At 33.9% G+C, this 22,262-nt stretch overlaps 1 protein-coding gene across 1 annotated transcript in view; it reads left to right on the top strand.

Moving 5' to 3' along the window:
* LOC129738016 (uncharacterized) overlaps window positions 1-22,262 on the top strand; it is a 344,832-nt gene that overhangs the window by 19,584 nt on the left and 302,986 nt on the right. The window contains exon 2 of the mRNA XM_055729191.1: window positions 8,936-9,230. Coding sequence (XP_055585166.1) covers window positions 8,936-9,230 — 295 coding nt within the window. The remainder of the gene's footprint in view (window positions 1-8,935; window positions 9,231-22,262) is intronic.

The raw sequence follows: 22,262 nt of genomic DNA, 5'->3' as shown, positions 1-22,262 counted from the left end.
TCCCTTTTCTTCTGAGCTTCGATGATCGGAACAGAGCTTCGCCTTGATGGGCTCTTATTTATTCACACGATTGCCTCCCGACAGCCGGATTCGGTTTGTGGCTTATGGTGCCTGGTATTTTGGCCCAAGTGAAAAAAGCAGTAGCGATTTGGAGGCAAATAAAAAAGGTTTACATAATTGTATTCCTTCTCGTTCAGTATTCATTGGTCCCTTATATCAGGGTGCTAATTACTCGCCTATAATCATCAGTTTGCTCTCGGAGAGGAAGAGACAGTGGAAGGAGAGACCAAGTTCTTGGAATAGGATTAAATAATTAACAATTCATGAATTTAAAGGTTTATAGTCATAGTCATAGTCATTCGCGACTTCAACGATGCAGTTGGCGGACAGTCATTGAAAAACTCATGCGGTAAAACTGTAACTCTTGGGCTCGAACTCACGGACATCGGCCCAGGAAGCAACTGACTTACCAACTAAGCTATATCACAAGCCCATTTAAAGATTATGAGATTTGGAATCAATTCCCTCTTTTTTTATCAAGTTTACTATGACTAAAATTTGAATGAAGGAATTAGGTAGATAGGGGAGATAAGGGCATAACGAGCACCCGGAGCATAATAAGCACTCGTCTTTCTACAAAAGTACGTATTTTCTTAAATAAATTTTCATGAGGATTTGTTTCGTACTTCCTATAATTTCAATTTTTCACAAAAAAGGAATATATTTATCATCTTTATGGAGACACTTAATAAAAACCAGCTAGTTTCTCAAGTGACGAAAATATTATAATTTGTGAGCATCACGGAATAAATTCTTATGATCTTAAAATCATCTTGATCTATAATGTACGCACTGCAACATGATGAACACATTGTTTCTCAATTTTCACCATCATCAAATTTTGGATTTTTCACTTTAACCAATTTTAAAGCACGTTTTTACTTAAATTTGTTGGCTCGGGGCGAACAGAGCACAATTATTTGGGGCACGATGAGCGTTTTCTGCCGTATAATCTAGTAGCGAATTCAACTCGATGTAGTCAAATGAACAGCGTGACTAGTTTACATCTGACGATGTGGCCTATTAGGATTGGGCCTGCTAAAAAGAATAAAGCTAGCTCTTTACTCTTACACAGATTAGTGAACCTTCATATAAGAGAAGCGACATCTGATCCCTCTTAAAATAGAATATGTGGCAACATCGCCGAAATCTTGGACAAAAAAATCCCCAGCACTGTTTTCTGGCTCAATGTTCAAGCTCTAAAGTGAACGCTCCTTCAATCCAACAAAACAACATTGAACTCGATGCCCGAAGGATCGCGATAAACGATATAAATGACTTGAATTTCGTTAATAACCAGTTAGTTTTCTAACTAGAAACATGATACACCAAAGCATTAAAAAAATTGCACCTAATCATAAATTCATATGACCAGCTAAAAAATTATCTGTTTGAACTATAACAACAATCGCAATACCTTCCTTGGTTGAGTTTTCAATAAGAAAGGTAAAAGCTCTGCGACAAAATGCTCGGATCGATTGGAATCAATTTTGACAGTTCTTTTGCTCGATTGGAATTTTGTGTTTCAGATGTCACTTCTCTTATATACAGGTTCACTAACACAGATTTCCATAAGAATGACAACTAATCGGAGTGAAACTGGAGTGAAGGCTATTGCTTTCTCTGTTTAACACACGAGAAATCGTATACCGGGTTTGTGAGCGCGCCCATCGCCCATTGGTAAGGTGTCGGAAACGTACCGTCAAATGGGGCATCATGCAAAAGCAGGGTTAGGTCCCATGAGCTTTACATAAGGTGCGGAGATATTTTGATGCTGTCACAAATACATCAGTATCTTCAGACTGGTGTGCATGCAATGCGGTCTGATTCGCATCAATGACGTCATAACAGTTGTTTGGGTTGCAATTACGGAAGAGTTTTTGATTTAGATAAAAATTTTTAAATGAAAAAATGACCAAGTGCTGAATAAAATCCTGCAAAATTTCGCAGGTCGATGCTAAGAAGCAAAATAGAGCAGTGAGTTTTCATCAGCTACCGAAGGAACCCGCGGTATGCAAAAAATGGCTCGCGTTCTGTGGCCGTAAGGATGGATCCGGCATATACGTGTGCTCCCAGCATTTCGAATTGACGGAGTTGGTCAATGTTTATATGGAAAACGCAAGGAGGGTTCTTATAAAATCTGGTAAGTATTTCTAACTTAGGCCATTATCGCAATATTCTTTATGTTTCGTTTTTTCTCTCAGCTTTGCCATCCGTTCGTTGCCCTCCAACTGAGTCTGCTCGATCCATCAGAGCTAAAGTGAGGAACCGGAAGCAAGTAGTCGAAGAATTTCTACAGAGAAATGCAAACTCGGGGATCAGTTGAAGTCATCGCCCTCGATAACAATATCTTCTAAGATGGTTATTCCACGACGAGGGAACAATCCACGGTAAAAAAACGCGTTCTGTAACAACCGAATCACGCTGAAAAAAGCCATTCAATACTCATTTTGAGATGGGAAATTCACTCAACAAGGATATATGTTTCACCTTTTATACGAGCGTTCACTATTTTCAGTATTATAGTACTTTAATCATGTTAATTTGAAAACTTTTCTAGTAAACTGTATTACGCACTGCAGCCCCGATGATGTTATGACGTCATCACTGTAATACACACAATGTTTACGTTTTTTCGATCACCTATACCACGGCAAACCGAGTTCCTCCACACCTCTACATCTAGCTCATGGGGTTAGGTCGAGATCACAGTTAGCGCGAAGCGAATTTCCAATTCGCGCGAATAATCGCTTCTCATAGAAACTAATTTATCAAAAAATATTTTTCGAAGTTTATTTATTTAATTATCATCGCCGTTTCTGTGTTGGTTATGAAAAATACGCGGTTTTAAAGCGCGGATTTTCGCAAATAATGTGGTGTCAGTCTTTTTCAATTGAAACAAATTCTATCTGGAAATAAACGACCGGTTGAAAGCCCCACAATATGTGTATAGGGTTGTCCGACGCCATCATGAAATCCAATATGGCCCCTTTCACTCAACTTTGAAATGCTGAAAGTGACTGAAAAGCACATAAAACTTTCGCAATATGGGTATTGGATGAGAGCGCTCTATAAGTAGAAGTCGAATTTGGCTGTCCGATGCCATCTTGAAATCAAAGATGGCGGTTTCCGCTTAATTCACAATGCTATAAATAATTAAAAATCGCATGAACCATCCACAATATAGGTAATGAGTGAAAGGGGTTATAAAGTAGATGAAAAATGACTGACAAAAATTTAATTTTTTTTTGAGAAATCTGCAAAAAAGCACTGAAAGAAATAAACAAAAATATGACAAGTGTTATAAAAAAAAGTAATAATGACAAAAGTGTAACAAAACTGTGGCAAAAATGAATAACTATTACTAAAATTTGACAAATGACCAAAATTTGAAAGAACTATGACAAACATGTGACAAACAAAACAGTGACAAATGACAAAACTTTGAATAAAGACTACAAATGTGGTAAAAAAATTATGCCAAAATATGACAAATATTACAAAATAAGACAATAATATGAGAATTATTTTTTAAAAAAATGGCAAAACTATGACATATGTGAAAAAATATATAACAAAATTATGATCAAAATTTGACAAAAACCTGACAGAACTAATATAAGGACAAATATTTGATAACAAATTTACAAAAATGACAAAGTAGTTACAAAAAGGTGTTACAAGGTGTAACAAAGGTGATAAAAATATGACAAAAATTTGACTTAAAAATTAAAAAAAAAACAGACAAATGGGCTAGAATATTACAAAGTTCAGAAAAAATATGACAAAAATTTGACAAAATTATAAAGAATGAGATAAAAATATAACAAAATACTTTCAAATATATATAAAAAATGACAAAATGATGACATATTCGACAGTAAAATTACAAAAGTTTTACAAAAAAATGACAAAAATCCGAAAAAAAGTTTACAAATGAACAAAAAATCTGACAGAACTATGACAAAAATACGACACATGAAAATATGACAAAATTACGACAAAATTAAAATAAAATGACAAAAATCTGACAGTTCTATAACTAACCTTTGTTAATGTTTTGCTTAAATTTTGTATTTTTTTATCATAGTTTTGTTACATTTTTATCATATTTTGTCATAGCTTGGTTATATTTTTATGACATTTGTAAAATTTTTGTCATAGTATTGCCAGATTTGTTATTTTTTTGCAAAATTTTGCCATATTTGTAATTTTTGATTAGTTATTATATTTATCATATTTTTATTCCATTTGTCATTTGTCCATAATTTTGTCAAATATTTGTCAAAGATTTTTTTTCAAGTTTTGTCATTATTGTAATTTTGTTGTTATTATTTAGTCAATTTTTATTAATTTCTGTTAGATTTTTTTATATTTTGTTCATGGCTTTGCCATTTTAATGTCAAATTTATCAAACACACAGCGAAAAAGTTTTTTAGGACAAAGGAATTTTCCTTTGTTTAGTCGCCAAACAAAGAAAAATTACTTTGATTCTGGGACAAATAAAAAATTGTTTGTTTCTAATCTGTTTCCCTTTATTTCAAAGGCTTTTTACCCTTTGAAATTAAAACAAATTTTTTGATTCAAAGTATTTTTTTTAGTTCAAAGAATAAATCCTTTGTTTCAAAAATGTTTCTTTAGAATCCAATTCATAATACACTGCCGGCCAAAAGTTTGGGATCACCCACTAAAAAACATGCAAATTTTGATCGTTCATATCTCAGCCGTCTTAAAACATATTGAAAATCTTCTGATCTCATTTGAAAGATAATGAGCAATAGCTATCTCGGTGGTATTTTGCCCAAATATAATGTTTTAGTTTTGAACTTAAACTTAACCTAAAGTTACAACATTTTCAAAAAATCGCACTCAATATTCAAAGCCGATCATCTCGGGATAGGGTGGACCAAATCTCAAAATTTGAGTGGCATTAGAATTCCTGTTCTTTACTTCTCAAAACACAATCAAAAAATTTTTTGAAAAAAATCAAAAACGTATTTTTAATTAATAAAATAGACACTTGAGTTGTCGTCCAAAAGTTTGGGATCACCTCTTTGTATGGTGAGTTTGGGATCATTCTTATAAAAACATGCAAATTTATTTTATTCATATCTTTCTCATCTAACATCGTATTGCAGATCTGAAAGGTTCATTTGGAAGCTGAAGAATTGTTATTTTTTAATAAATTCATTTAAAAATTATATTTTGAAGTGATATCCATAAAAAATCACCTGAAATTTATTGTTTTTTTGAAAGTTCCCAGATTTTTTTTATAGTTCTCACCTTAAAATATAATTTTTGAATGAATTTATTAAAAAACAACAATTCCTAAGCTTCCAAATGAACCCTTCAGATCTGCAATACGATGTTAGATGAGAAAGATATGAATAAAATAAATTTCCATGTTTTTATAAGAATGATCCCAAACTCACCATACAAAGAGGTGATCCCAAACTTTTGGACGACAACTCAAGTGTCTATTTTATTAATTAAAAATGCGTTTTTGAATTTTTTCAAAAAATTTTTTGATTGTGTTTTGAGAAGTAAAGAACAGGAATTCTAATGCCACTCAAATTTTGAGATTTGGTCCACCCTATCCCGAGATGATCGGCTTTGAATATTGAATGCGATTTTTTGAAAATGTTATAACTTTAGGTTAAGTTTTAAGTTCAAAACTAAAACATTATATTTGGGCAAAATACCTCCGAGATAGCTATTGCTCATTATCTTTCAAATGAGATCAGAAGATTTTCAATATGTCCTAAGACGGCTGATATATGAACGATCAAAATTTGCATGTTTTTTAGTGGGTGATCCCAAACTTTTGGCCGGCAGTGTACATGGTATCAAATAAAAAAAAAGTTTGTTTAAATAGAGTGTTTTTTGAATCAACATAACTTTTTTTTGTTCGAACGCCAAGATTTCTTTGAGTGAAGTTTTGGTACATTTTTCTCATGTTTTTGTTATATTTTTATCATCTTGGCCATATTTTACTCAAAATTTTGTCTGCGTTTCATAATTTTTGTAGTCATATTCTTGTATTTTTTTTTCATATTATTATTATGTTTTTGTCACAGTTTTGTTAGATTTTTATTCATGCGATTTTCAGTCATTTACAATATTTTAAAGTTGAGCGGAAGTCGCCGTATTGGATTTTTAGATGCAGTTTCATAGCGTCAGATTGCCAAATTACTAGACCAAAAACCAAATTTTGGAAGATGGAAGTTAATTCACATTTTGTATTCTTGGTTTTTATTGAATTTTTCGATAAAAAAATACTTGATTTATACATTTTATGCAATGATATAGTATGAAATTTGGTAGCATACAAGCTTTCGTGCAATTTATTCCAATTCCCCCCTCGCGATGTTCCAACTCCGAGTGACAAAAGAAGAATTTAAAATTGGTTCCGGCCTTATTGAGAATTGGAAGAATAATTTTTAAGAGGTTATTTTTGTTTAAATCATTATAAAATAATTCGTGAGGGACATTCAATTAAAATTTTTAACAGCGTCATAAAACCATTCAAGTTAGATAAATTTGTTCTAGAGTCATATTTATTATTTTATTTTATCGTTATCCTTGCTCATGTTACAGATTGAACAAATAAAATTTACCTTTTTCTGGGTAAAAATGTTCTGTGCTCAGCAGTTGAGTGTTTTCTTTGGTTACAGATGTAAGGATGCCAAAAATTTTTCTAGGGGTTTGTGAGTCCAAGCAACTGATTTTGATCTGGCAGCCGCGTTCCTTTTTCAGTCGACATATTTTGATCTGGATAATCATGATTATAATAATTTAAGATGAAAGGAAGTGATAAATAACCATTTTTGCAGCTAGTCCTCCAAAATTTGGTATAATTATTTTTCAGCTAAAAAGCCAAAAACCATATATCAATTTCTCTAGGAGAAGTTATTTAATTTGTTCTTAAAGAAAAGGAGTAGGTATTTGTTTTTAGAAGAAAATTATTTTTTATAAACTATCTTATTTATTTTGGCATCAAAATTTCCCGTTCTTAAATTATTCAAGCAATTAAAAATGGAATGAAAAAATGTTGGATCGTGCGAGACCTGATGACCACGCAACTTGTCAGCGGAATCTCCAAAGGTTTCAAATAATTAGAAAAAAAAAAAACGCGCGCCGTTATATGGAATATGCATCTTATGCAGCTTGGCGAAAAAATTAATTCACAAAGTTTAAATTTTCGCCCGAAGTAATGTGTTTTTTTTTTCAGCACAAAGAGCATTCATCATTTCAAATTCATCGTGCCGCAAAATAATACGACTTTCTCTTCAGAAATTGCTGGTTACCATTTTGTCCATATACTGGACAATCGACAGGTATATGCTGGAAAAACTTTGTCATAATTGAAATTGACCTCTGCTTCGAATTTATTTAAAAAGTTAGTCGAGGAAAATCGTCGAGGAAAACTGCCGAGAAATAATCTCAGTGCAGGTTCATATGAAGTTTGAGTGAACCAAAACAAAGTATTCACGCGACTGCTGCGACGGATAATTTTCCAAATGGTATTTCGCGCGAGTAGTACGAATCGCGTCGCTTGCCCTGTGAACGGTCTCACAGTTTTCAACGTGTTCAAATGAGGTGCGATTCTTCGTAAAATATATCACAATAGAACAAAAATCTTGGCAACATTATAGCGATACTTTCAGGCGTTTAAGTAGTATACCAGGGTGACCAATATTCGTGGGATCGATCACTTCATGATACACTTTTGCAAGCCACGATTTTGGCAGAAAGCATCTCTAAAACCCATTTTTTTTTTCAATAAAGGACAATAAAACTCACTGGATCACTTCAACTTAGAAGATTCAATTTAAATTTTAAATAATAGAAGAAAAATAGTTTTTTTTCTGGGTAATTAAGGACACATAACACCAAACTGAGATGTCTCCGGACAAATTCGGCAGATTTGAATTTTTAAGAAAATTTCACGTAAAAAAGTATTTTTTCAGTATTTTTTGTGGTCAAATTTACCCATTGTGGATCGTGTTCCTTCATGACTCACATGAAAGTCGTTGTAATGAACTCATACATTTTTTTCCTTTTTTCTCAGGGATTTTAAACCAAGTATCTTTTAAACCATAGTATATTCATCCCAAAGAATTTAAACATAAATCTTCCACACAGTAGCTGAAAATTTAAAGGTGATGTTCAAAACTCATTACTATTGGAATCATATGTATGTTTAAAAATGACAGACAGCACAAATAGATCCATCAAAGCTTCAGTGTAACCAGAAGGAGATTCGCGCAACTTTAAGCTTGTGTTAAATTTGGTTTTGAAGAGGATTCGGTATGACGAATGTGTGCCTCTCAGGTTTCGAAACAACAAACCGTTAAAAATCATCTCGGTATAAGTATGTACGTGATCATTTTTTTTAATGTGTGTTGAATTCAACTTATATCTACACTTTTGCAATATTTGAACCGATATGTAAACAACAAAGTTCCATTTTTATCGCTAATCTAGTTTGTTGCTTCCTCCATGTATTTATATCTCCAATTTCACTTGATGGGACCTGCTGTCTTGTGCTAAATTCAAACCTGCATTAAAATATTCGCCCCAGCCCCGCTGGCTTAGTTTCACTAAACGAATTTACTCGATCCACAAAGACTCAACAGCCAGTAGTCGGTAGTAGAATCGGCCAATTCTCTACGAGCAAAGCTCACTCTCTGGAGCCCCCACTGAAAGATACTTTGCAATGATGTTGATTCCTTATGCGGAGTCCTTCCGGAAATTGGATTGATTCAATTAACTTTTATTTTTCTGTTCTCTTTACTTTTCTTATCGCACGTCCCGAACCACCACACCCGGAATGGAATGGAATAACGCAACAATGGCAAACGCTCTGATGCAGCTGTTGCTAAAGAATCATCCGGCGACGGACCTGATGGCATCGCAAGCGTCCTCATCGCCGGACGGACGTGACGGAAGAACCATCGGTGGCAGACATCAGCATCAGCAACAACATCTACTTCTGTCGAGCCTTTCGACGGATGCCATCAGTCTGGACGGGCTGCTCGATTGCGTGAGCAGCGGAAGTTTCTCCAGCCCGCCGTCTCCGGGAATGACCCGCCGATCCAGGACCGAGACCATGGTACTGGCCGCAGAGCACCAGGACCACGACGAACCGGACCGATTCACTAAGCCAGGCAAGTAATCAACAGTTTAAGCTTGAACATGCGATGAATGTTCAATTTTGGGTCCGGGAAAGAGAGACAATCGTTTGTTGGTTTGTTTCTTTGGAACCGGGCAAACCGAAGCTTGGCCGGCTGCTGAACTCGATGAAAGTAAAAATGGCATTAAATTTGCATGACCGGTGCCTGTTTCTTGGGGGAAAAATAAATAGATGCAGTTGATTCCTCGGCTACAACAAAACAGCTGGGAAACTTGTGCTTAAGTCTCGTTCAATCAGCATAAGAATCCGTTCGAAAAAAAAAAATGTTGGGGGAATCGTATATCTACAGGATGGTAACGTGAAAGTCATACACGTTTTTTTGGGGAGGGAATCCACTCTTTTGTGGTATTACCCCGCGTTCCTATTTTTACTTTACTATGCTACTTGATACCCCTGCACTATTGGTTGAAGATGCAGTTGTTTATCGGGAGCACTACGAGCACACACATATTTAAGTAGGATCTCCAATTGCAATCTAAGTTCCCTTGAAAAGATCCATCCACATGCATGTGCTGCATCGTTGAGGCGTACAATTCCAAGGTATACCCAGCTAGCATTTCACTAATGCTGAAATCGCCAACCAACATCATACTATGTGTGCCAGGTTATTTCACGGCCGGAATTCGATCTCATGATCGTTGGCTTAAAAGAAAAGGACGCTATCCTCTAGACTACGATCTGCTGGATACACGTTATTTATGTCATAAAACTCAAACCAATTTCCATGTCTCTTCGATATCGATGTTAATAATATCTTCCATGCAAAATGTCATAAAAAAGGACCTTGGATATTCAGTTTTAAGAACAGAAAATTCACGGATTAGCTTGCAAAAGTACTGCCGACAGGGTTGCTAGATCTCGATTTCTGCTGAAGAAGGAGTCAAGCGATATCAACATGCGTCAGCTGTTGTTCGGAAGGGAATGAGTGGTTCTTTGTAGCAGTGCTGATGTGTGCAGCTCAAAGCTGAAAAATTGTATTATTATAATTTTTTGTTTTTTATAATCATTAGATACACTTACATTTTGTATCCGCCTCAACCAATCAAACAATCTACTTTCCACTTCCTGCTCAAATCTACTTATCTGAAAGCTAATAATTGTTTTAAGTTTCAATGTGATTCTCATAGGTCTAACCTATAATAATACCTTGCAAGATTCAGCTCTATGTTGTTAATCTGAAACGCAATAGCAACACAGACGGCTGATCTCCGAACGAACTGTTTAGCGAAAGATTGAAATTAGAAATCACGACAATATAATATAGAAATCAAGAAAAAACTCACTTCTTTTGGTGGGTTATCACTAAACTAACTAGCAGTTTTAATAAACACGTTTTACTCCTCGCCAAGACTTTTCTAATTTCCTCCTTTTAACTGTCCACTTCCTATCTCGTCATAAACATCTGTCAACTACTTTTCTTCTACCTCTCCTTTCTGCGTTTGCGGCCGGCAGGGCTCAGTGATGCCAGAACAGCTGTGATGATTTGGAAAGGTCTTTTGACAATTGCTGTTCGGACACCATCGCTGAGTTCGCCTTGCTTCATTAGTTAAATAATCTGGACGGACAGCATCGTAACCGGATTCGAACCCGCTAGACTTCAAAATCTGGGTATACATGATAGGAATGTTGGACAATGTTTTTTAGTTTTGGAACATTAATTAGATTTGCGACGAAATGCCTACGAGTCGCAATCAAACATCAATGTGGAAATTTTGAACTCATAGTAGTATACTCATAGTACTTTGAAGTTTTACTACTTTTAGATATTTTTGAAATCGATAACGGAGAGAAATGAAAACTGGTTTGATTTTTATGACATGAATAAAGTGGTTCAAGTCCATGTTTCTACCCTGTATATTATGAAATATTTTAAGTAATCTAAAGTCTGTTTCACATAGAATCTGGTCGCATCTTTTCATTTACTTCAGCACCCTTAGCTATCACATAGCGAATCTATTGAAAGTGTTTTGATTCGGATGGTTTGTTTACTTATTGGTGAAAATTTCATCAAGATTGAAGCAGTCAGTCAAAAGTTATCGACAATGGAACACGAAAGGCGAGAGAAAATTCTGCACACTCACGTAGAGAAACCGACGTGGTCAGGGGTAAAGATCGCGAAATTCCTGAAATATCCAAAATCGACTGTAAATTCGGTGCTGCAAAGTTACCGGGAGACCCTTATGGTGGATCGAGCAAAATAAACCAGGCGTAAAAGTGGAACATATGACCGGAAGCTGCGAGCAAAGTAATTCGTTCAGTTCACAATGGAAGGGAAGTGGAAGGGTTTTGAACCGAAACGAAGCATTTAAGACCCCAAATTTAAAAATGAACCCAAAACGACTCAGTCTACTGCAACCACCGCATTTTGGAAAATTAATCTAAGATTTATTTGACCATCAGCTATAAATGATTGATTCAACTCCACACAGATGAACTTGAAAACATCCACAACGTAATGACAAACTAGAGGAGATTGGCAAATACTGACAAAAGATCCGAATAAAGGACGCCAAAATCTTTCAAAATTAGTCTAGAATATAGGTGCCAAAAATGTAGTTTTGAGTACAAAATGATAATTGAGTACACTCTCTGGAGCCACTCGTTTTTTTTAGATAATCGTGATTTTCATTATCTTAATTTTTTTTGTAGTATTTCTACAAATCATTGACTTTTCTATTCCTCCCGTTGCACAAAATAACAAATTTGAACACTTTTTTTTAAAAAGTCTAAATTCCTGGATTATGGATTATGGTTTTCAACATTGAAAAAAGTTTTTGATTTCTTATTTTCATTTCTTTATATTTTCCACTACACTACTTTTATACTAGATGCATTATTTTAAAATCTATCATACTGCCAATCTGAACTTTCATTCAGCTATAAAACATGGAATATATGTTCATATCATTTGAGGCCCTCAGAGTCAAAGGGGTATAAGTGACAAAATGGCCGATTTTGAGTTAATGATGCAAAAAGATTCTTCATATTTCAAACTATATTTGATGATTTTTTCAGATTTTTAGAATTTTATTTACATACTTTTACGTTTCAAAGCAAAATACAAATTTTCGAAAAATATATGAAAAACTGTCAAACACAACAATTCAAAAGTCTGTTTTCTCGAAACAAGCTTCCATGCACTTATACCCCTTTGGCTCCAAGGGCTTCATTTGAGAAGTATTTCTATTTTTTTAATACATTAACATCCACTCTGTATTATAATTCTCGCAATTTGATAATGAATATGATTAATGTGTTCACTCTCTGGAGCCACTCCCAAGCAACCAAAAGTCTCGTTAAAAAGGTCAAACACAACTTAATCAGCATAATTCATGTGCTGAAATTCATTCTATTCAGCCCAAAACTTAAGTTCTTATTGAAACTTCGATGTTTCATTACGAATTCGAACGGCCTTCTGTTCAGCCCACAAGTAATCGTTCAATTAGCAAAACAAAAAAGAAATATCTCCTCTCCTCTCTTATTTTGGTTTCCACCAGCCCATGTGGTACTGCCGGTTTTCGGCGTCTATCTTCATTCCTCTCATTACCTCAATTCATCTTACTCAATTGCTTTGTTTTTAACTTTGTTCGATAAATGTCGGCACGCACGCCAGTTCTGCCACACAATTATTTGATTCGCTTACTCAAGCAATCAAACAACGTAATGAAAAAAAATTAGTGCTGATACCAGATTTGAACCGCGACCCTTAGAGATGACAGCCAAACACGTTGCCACGACGCCACGCCTAGATGTTGCTTTGCCGGCAGCTAAAATTCGAAGTGGTAATAAGCTTCCCCAGAATACCCGCAAGGGCAGCCAGCGGCCAGCAGCAAAGACGCATGTTAATTATTACACATTAGGAACAGCAACAGCAACATTAGGAAACGGCATATACACCAAACATACGTTAAAATAATATCGGTTTAAAAAAAATGAAATTACATGTTTATAACTGTTAAGCATAAAATTATACAAATTCTTGTGTTTATCTAGATATTTAATTCATGAGTTGCTTCAACTGACTTTAAATGTGTGATAAATTCGTGATAAGTAGAGTATGGTGGGGAAAAAGTACGACCTTAATGCTATCCTATTTTTAAAAGTTTTGCCGGTTGTTTTTCCAAAAAACCAAGAACACCATTTGATTCCTAAGACTTTTATCTCTCTCCTAAAAAATTACGAAGATAATCGATCGACGTATTTGATAGCAGTAGTTAAAACGCCTAACTGCTATCGAAACGTACTTTTAAATACCCCACATCTGGGGCAAAAGTTCGAATGATGTGGGGTAAAAAAAATTCCACAATTCTGCATGAAGTCAAGAGGATAATTATTTTATTATTTTTTTATCAGTGCTTACAGCAACAGCTTTTGTGTTCGCTGCTGATACAAATCCTATACATGGCTGAATAACCTGAAGTTCTCCACTAACTGTCTATTTTCAGCAGGTTTACAAAATCCAGTTCTCATCGTATTTGCGCAATTTTTTAAGCGAGCAAGTTTTGTTGAAACACAATAATGTGCTGATGTTTCCAGTGCACTTGAAAAAAAAAGTTGAATTTTCCGTTCAGATTTACTTCAGTAGACCTGCCCCTTCAAGATTTCTTGTGATTCACAGTTTGTTGTGTAGAACAGAGACATATTAATTAAATTGTTTCTTAGGCATTTGATAGTGATTGAAAACAACTAAACAGACACATTTATACTTTCTTTGAAAGCCAGACTTTTGATTGCTTAAACATATTTGCCGTTATTTTAAATATTACATCATTTAAGCAAAAAAGCTACTTTACCTCATTTTTCGGAGCATTTTCAATTTCTACGAAAAACAAATTATGGCTGGATGTAAGCAGTCCAAATCACTATCAATCCACGCCAGAGTTTTGAATTTTACTGTTTTTGGTTTTTGATAATCCCAAAACGTAACCCCATTCGTACTTTTACTCCACCTTACTCTAAATACAGTTGGACGAAATGTTTTCAAGTTAAAAAATTTACTCTTTTCAAAAACAATCCTTTGCGAATTGTTCTGAGTTGAAATTTCAATATAAATTATACATTTCAACAATTTCCAAGCTACACAAAATGATTTATTGATTATATTTATAATCATTTTGAGCGCTTTCAAAAACACAATTGTTTCGCTCCAACTTTTGTTGGTAGGGGAAAGTCGGATAAGACGGACACAGCGGGTAAAACGGACACTTTCAGTATTTCGGAAATAACAATCTCTGGGAAAATCTAATGATGGGAGTATGTTTTCCTAGGTGTATTGACACTTTCAAGACCCTTTCTTGATTTACAGCAAGCAAGGTTTCATAATAGTAAAAAAACAAACAAAAACTTTCAGGCTACACCATTCGATGTAATTTTCTCTAATCAGAAAATAGCCCATAACTCGCAGAATTTGCGGAAATTTCAAGCGTTTTCAACAGTGGAATCTTTTTTAGGCTACTAATTGACCATCTGGTGGTAAACCATCGAATTTTGGTCGACGGGTTTGAGTAACAAACGACTTGAATAAAAAGTTGCTAAATAGGTCGGATAAGACGGACACTTCAAGGTCGGGTAAAACGGGCACATGAGTTTTTCCTGATATTTCAAATTTTTCAAAATTTACTAATCTCAAAGGTTAATGTCATAGCAAAAACAACCTTAAAGTCGAATTCACAGTGCGCGCGAAGCGAAGTGCGACGCGAATTTCTAATTCGCGCAAAAACCCGCTCCTCATTGAAACAAGTTGAAAAAAACATCGACCGGCCACAGTGCAAGCGAATTCTTGTGCGAAGACCCGGCTCCGGACAAACACTGAAAATATTCTCTCGGATATTTTGTATCGCAAATGATTATTTATCAAAAAATCTTTTTCAAAAGTATATTTATTTAATTATCATTTCCGTTTCTGTGTTGGTTATGAAAAATGCACGGTTTTTTAGCACGGATTTTCGAAAAAAATGCGGTTTCAGTCTTTTTTCATTTGAAACAAATTCTAACTGGCAATAAACGACCGGTGGCATGAAAGCCCCACAATATTTGTATAGGGTGAAGGGGCTGAACGGATAGAAGTTGGAATTCGTTGTCCGACGCCATCTTGAAATCCAATATGGCCCCTTCGACTCAACTTTAAAATGCTGGATGTGACTGAAAAGCACATGAAACTCCCACAATATGGGTTTTAGATGAAAGTGCTCAATAAGTAGAAGTCGAATTTGGCTGCCCGACGCCATCTTGAAATCAAAGATGGCGATTTCCGCTTAATTCAAAATACAGTAAATAACTGAAAATCGCGTGATCCATTCACAATATAAGAAATGAGTAAAAGTGATCAAAAAGTAGATGAAAAATGACTGACATCCCGCATACTAAAAAACCATAACTCAAACAGTCTATACGATACATCTACGGCTTCAGAAACAGTGATTTTCTCTGGAAACGTAGCTGTTCAACTAAACTTTACTTCGACAACGATAAAAACAAAATATGAACGTTTATGGGAAAAATTGATGGTATCTGAAAAGGTAATAGAATAGTATGAACGATTTCCTTTCAAATTGTCTTTAATCGTATGAATGATTTCGAACCGTTACCCATATCGTTCATGCATAATGTCAAAATCAGATCAAGAATGAAAGAAACGCCGAGCAGAGATGCCAACTGGTTTAAGACAACAATCTTTACATATTTGTCATTTTTGTCATCTTGTTTATTCTGATAAGACTCTAAAGTATATATATATATATATATATATATATATATATATATATATATATATATATATATATATATATATATATATATATATATATATATATATATATATATATATATATATATATATATATATATATATATATATATATATATATATATATATATATATATATATATATATATATATATATATATATATATATATATATATATATATATATATATATATATATATATATATATATATATATATATATATATATATATATATATATATATATATATATATATATATATATATATATATATATATATATATATACTTACGAATGCGTGAATTTATTGTTCTTTTAAATAGTTTATTTCTGAATTAGACTCAGCTCAATTGAATTTATTTGTCTAGTCTCTCAGTTTTTCATATCATATTTGACATTATTTACATGATTTTCATTGTGCTTTATTCACGAAAAGTTTATTTAAAAACCTTGCGGCTGAATTGAAACAAGGTAATCGATATTCTTTACACAGTACTTTGAAGAAAACTTTTAAATTATACTATTCCGCTATGTTACTTGTTAACAAAAAAAAAATAGTAGGTACATGTTACAAGACATAATACATTATAACATATTATTGTATATGTATGAACTTTATCCTTCTCAGGTTGATAATTCGAATAGGAAGAATAAAAATTTATATTTATACTCATCTAAAAATAAGTCAAAACTCATAAGATCCATAAATCTGGCATCACTGTCTGAGCGCGCTTTGTTTTGTTTTGCTGCGGTGCAAATTTTTTTTGCGTTATCGCGATTTCCGCTGGCGTTTCTGGAGTTTCTGGCCTAGAATCAGCCCCGCTTTCACCCAAATAGAAGCCTCGCAGAAGCAGCTACCCACTTGTGTGAGAAGAACCCGAACGGTGTGAGGCGGAAAAACTAAAAATGGATTTGTTAGTGAAGGACCCATCCCCCAGTAGCCGGGCCCGAGTGTGTCAGCTATATTTGGTTCCCTTTAAGCTACCGGATGATACCGTAAGTTGAAATGTTAAGTAATCTCTAGCGTGAATGTATATTGACTGTAAATTAATAATTTCAGGTCACCGATCAATCGTAATCCAAAGGAGGATATCGCTGGAACAACGACGCTGGAGCAGCTATTCACCTATGGTGGGATGGGACCGTCGATCTTTGGCACTTTCTATTCAAGACGGGTGAGACAGCAGCCGATTGGAACAGATCAATTTCCGCGCACATTCATCGCCTGAAGACGGTGGAAACGAAGGTTTCCGGTAGCACAGGAGCAATGAATGCACCAATTCCGTGTACCCGCGACACAGTTGTCGGGTGGGACAGTTTAATTTGTAGCCGATAAAATGTCATTCAATGAAAATGTAAGTAAGAAATTTAAGTTAAATAAATTCATTTCATCAAACAAAAATGACTTAATAAAAAGATCCGAAACCCCTGTATAAAAATTTGCGCATGTGTGCGTGCCACGTTCCCGTATGATTCTATTAAACGTAGGCATACCTTCGGAATAAACGTTTTGTCAAATCGTATTATACCTACCTATTACTGGAAATGTTTGGTTACAAGAGAACTTTAAAAAAAACTATAACGGAAACAGTTTGATGACCAGAATACGTTTTCCACAAGCGTTGTTTGGACGTTATCTCAACCTTTTGCAAAACAGTTCTTCCATATAAGTGTTTTAATAGTTTTTAACAGTAACATAACTTAACGCCATATTCAACAGACCGTCGTTTTGGATTTCACAATAAGTGGAATGTTTTTTACGATGTCAGTTATCGTTTACTAAAAGTATTTTACGCTGTTCCAAATAGTTATATAACTATTATAGTAACCGTTTGGTAACAGTATTTTTTTATTCGGGCAAAGTTAAACAAACATTTTAAGAAGACTGCAAAAAATCACTGAAAGAAATAAACAAAAATATGACAAGTGTTATATAAATGAAGTAATATTGACAAAAATATAACCAAACTGTGGAAAAATGTGAATAACTATATTACTAAAATTTAAAATATGACAAAAATATGACAAACAAAATAGTGATAAATGACAACACTTTGAATAAAACACGACAAATGTGGTGAAAAAATACGACAAATATTACAAAAATTAGACAAAAATATGAGGAAAAAATCACAAAAATGGCAAAACTATGACAAATGAGAAAAAAATATATGACAAAATTATAATCAAAATTTGACAATAAAATGACCTGACAGAACTAATATAAGGACAAATATTTGACAACAAATTTACAAAACTGACAAAATAATAATAAAAAATTTACAATAAAATCACAAAAATCTGACAAACATATAAAACTATAAAAAAATTTTTACATAGGGGAGATGAGGGCATAACGAGCACCCAGGGCATAATGAGCACTACTCTTTTCTACGAAAGTACGTATTTTCTTAAATAAATTTTTATGAGGATTTGTTTCGTACTTCCTATAGTAATAATTTTTCACAGAAAAAGGAATCTCCTTATCATCTTTACAGAGATATTTAAAAAAAACTAGCTTGGTTCTCAAGTTACGAAAATATTATAATTTTTGAGCACCACGAAATAAGCTCTTATGATCTTAAAATAATCTTGATCTATAATGTACGCACTGCAACATGATGTACACATTGTTTCTCAATTTTTACCATCATAAAATTTTTGATTTTTCACTTTTATCAATTTTAAAACACGTTTTTACTTAAATTTGTTGACTAGGGGCATATAGAGCACCATATTATCGAGGCATAATGAGCATTTTCTGCCGTAGAATCTAGCAGCGAATTAAAATTGATTTATAGCGCCACACCTTGACTAGTTTTCATCCGACGATTTAGCCTATTGGTAAGGTGTCGGAGAAGTAATCAAAAGACTAGCGTTAGATTTCTATTCGAGGTGATTTCTTTTCATTTACAATTCATGATCGATTTTTTTATTGTTACATTATACGGCTAGTAGCATCATCCTACGAACAAAGCACATAATGTATGAGCGTGCGTGAATTGTTTGTATTCTACTAACAGACCTAGATTATTTTTTTATTGCTTTGTTTGATGAATCTACGACTCACCTGACTTCATCGAATTGAATTCGCTGCTAGATTCCCCGGCAGACAACGCACATCTTGCCCTGATTAATGGTGCTCATACTGCCTCAGGGGGGGTTCTCATTATGCCTCCACAGTGGCTGGTTTTCAGCTTTTGGCAAAATTTTTTAAAATGCATTTTTTAACGTTTTCATCTAGTTTTTCCCGTTTCAGTTCGTTAGGGAATAGGCTTTTCAAGTGTCTGAACACGAAACAATAATGTAACCTCCATATTATAGCTCTTTTCTATGGTTAAACAACCGTTTTCCTTAAGGTGGCCATTATGCCCCCATCTCCTCTAAGTGGTAAAAATATGTCAAAAATTTGACATAAAAATGAAAAAATATAGGCTAGAATATGACAAAGTTCTGAAAAAAATATGACAAAAAATTGACAAAATAATGACAAAAATCTGACAAAATTATGAAGAATGAGATAAAAATATAACAAAATACTTTCAAATATATGTAAGAAAAATGATAAAATGATGACAAATACGACCTTAAAATTACAAAATTTTAACAAAAAAAATGACAAATCCGAACATATAATGATGAATATGTTACATATATTTGGCAAATATGACGAACAAATGACAAAATCATGACAAATCTATGGGCTTGTGATATGTGTAACTCAGTTGGCAAGTTAATTCCCTCCTAAGCCAATGTCCGTGAGTTCAAATACAAGAGTAATCAACTATAACTAAACTATAGTAACTATAAAAAAAAATAAATAAAATCAAATGAACAAAAAATCTGACAGAACTATGACAAAAATACGACAAATGAAAACATGGCAAAATTATGATAAAAATTAAAGAAAATGACAGAAATCTTACAGTACTACCTATAACTATCTTTGCCAATTTTTTTTATCATAGTTTTGTTACATTTTCTTCATATTTTTTTCAAAGCTTTGTTACATATATTTTTATCTGATTTGAAAGATTTTTGTCACCTTTGCCATATTTTTATCAAATTTTTGTCAGTGTTTCGTAATTTTTGTTGTTATAATATTGTAATTTTTATCACCTTTGCCATATTTTTATTAAAGTTTTTTCAGCGTTTTGTAATTTTTGTTATTATAATATTAAAATTTTGTTCCATAATTTTGTTATGTTTCTGTCATAGTTTTGGTAGATTTTTTTTTTGCGATTTTCAGTCAATTAAAATATTTTAAAATTGAGCGGAAGCCGCCGTATTGAATTTTAAGATGGCGTTTCATAGCGTCAGACTGCAAAATTCGACTTTTACTAATTGATTCCTTTCACCTTATACCCAAATTATGGGTGTTTTATGCGATTTTTAGTCATTTAAAGCATTTTGATGTTAAGCTGAAGCCGCCATCTTAGATTTTGGCGTCATAAATCTATTCTCCGACGTCCTCATAAAGTCCAGGCACCTAGTATTCTTGTCTTTAAGATTCCTTTTCATAATCCCTGCGGTCCTAGAACGCGCAAGGTTTTTTTCCGAGGTTTTCCGGAATTAACGTGGTTTTTCAGAACTTACACGGATTAGTTTTTTTGCGCGGTACATCTCGATCACAGTTTTGATTCTGCAAATTAATGTGCAAAACGCGTGATTAATTTTTGCAAAACACCGACGGTTTTTTTCAGTGTTGAACCGCATCGCAATTCGCGTGCACTGTGGCCGGCCTTCAGAAACGAACTTGCGAAATTCATCCGGTGAATGAATATTTCGCTTCGCAGTTCGCTTCGCGCTCACTGTGTTTGTATCCTAACTACACCCAAAATAATCTGCACGTAGTGGCTACGTGAAAAACTACATAATTTTTATCCAATTGATTTTCACGTAAATGCTACGAAATCAATATGTAAACGCGTCCCTATAAGAATTGGTGCTTCATGGGAAAGCACCTTCATTTTACGTGATTTTTTTGTGAGTTCGACGCGGCTTGTTTATGAAAGCTACGGGGAATGTTTTTAATATCGGAATGAAAATAAGGGGGTTTTTTACTTCTTACTTTTGTTATTTTTCATTAGATTAAAAAAACTTATTTTTTTTTGTGAATAAACTTTATTTTCACAATCTTTGCACAACATATTTATCACTAACACTACACTTATTTAATATAAAAAAACACTTTTATTTTTGTACATTCAGAATCACAGCTTTCTTTTAGGAATCCTGTAAAAATTGAAAAGTATTCAATAACAAATGTATTTTTTGAACAAAACATATTTTACCTTGTCGTGAATAGTGTTCCGTTGAACATCTTATTCGGATAGTCCCACCAATTAAGCCATTGAAGTCCAGAGCCATTGCTATCAGAAAAATTAAAAAAAAAACAAAAATCAGCTGATTACAATTAACCATCATAATCACTTACCAAAACGACAAATCCACAACAGATTAAATCCTCCTTGCTAACATGTTTCGCTGATGACAAAAGACGCAACGGCTTCGAAAAATTTCACAACAGCAAACAATGACAGACCTCTATTTCATTTTCCAATATGAATGTACCACCAAATGCTGGAGAAAAATGCACAAAACGGATTTGAAATCATCCACTTAGACTTTACGTGAAATTCACGAGTCAGTTATGTGGAAGTAAAGTAGTTACTACCGGGGCGTCCTGGATACACTGTGGTTACTACAAGTTCATGTAGAATCGATATAATGCATCGAAATCTTAGTTTACGTGAAAAACCCCGTAGAAATAATTTCCAAATTCTTTTGGGTGTACCCATCTGACCGAAGACTGCGATGAAAAAGGCAATAACTGATTTTCTATTTCGATTCTACCTTGGGGTGTCCGTCTTACCCGACTTTCCCCAATCAAATAGAACGCTTTCAAAAATGCTCACCACTGGAGTTTTTTTTTGTTGAAATGCTTCTGTCTATGCAGTACCTTGAAATGGCCTGCGCCGTTCCTGGAAAAAATACGTGTCTTTGATACCATCCTGTTAAAAATCATTCAAAACCATGGAAGTTCAAAATGCATAGAGGAATGCTAACTGTTTGAATGCAAAAAATAGCAATCTTTTTTATTTGAATTGGTTATTTTCAAATTTATTGGAGCACACAACTGATCACGGCACGACGAATTCCAACCAAAGTCAATAATATGAAAAATAATTGTTCAAATTGTAGGGAGCCTTAAATAACACAACGCAAACGATTCAGGACGAAAACGATTTTTTTCCTAA

The sequence above is a fragment of the Uranotaenia lowii genome, chromosome 1, assembly GCF_029784155.1.
Source record: "Uranotaenia lowii strain MFRU-FL chromosome 1, ASM2978415v1, whole genome shotgun sequence".
NCBI classification, from domain to species: Eukaryota; Metazoa; Arthropoda; class Insecta; order Diptera; family Culicidae; genus Uranotaenia; species Uranotaenia lowii.
The sequence above is the reverse complement of the archived record's forward strand: the minus strand, read 5'-3'. Positions and strand labels throughout refer to the sequence as shown.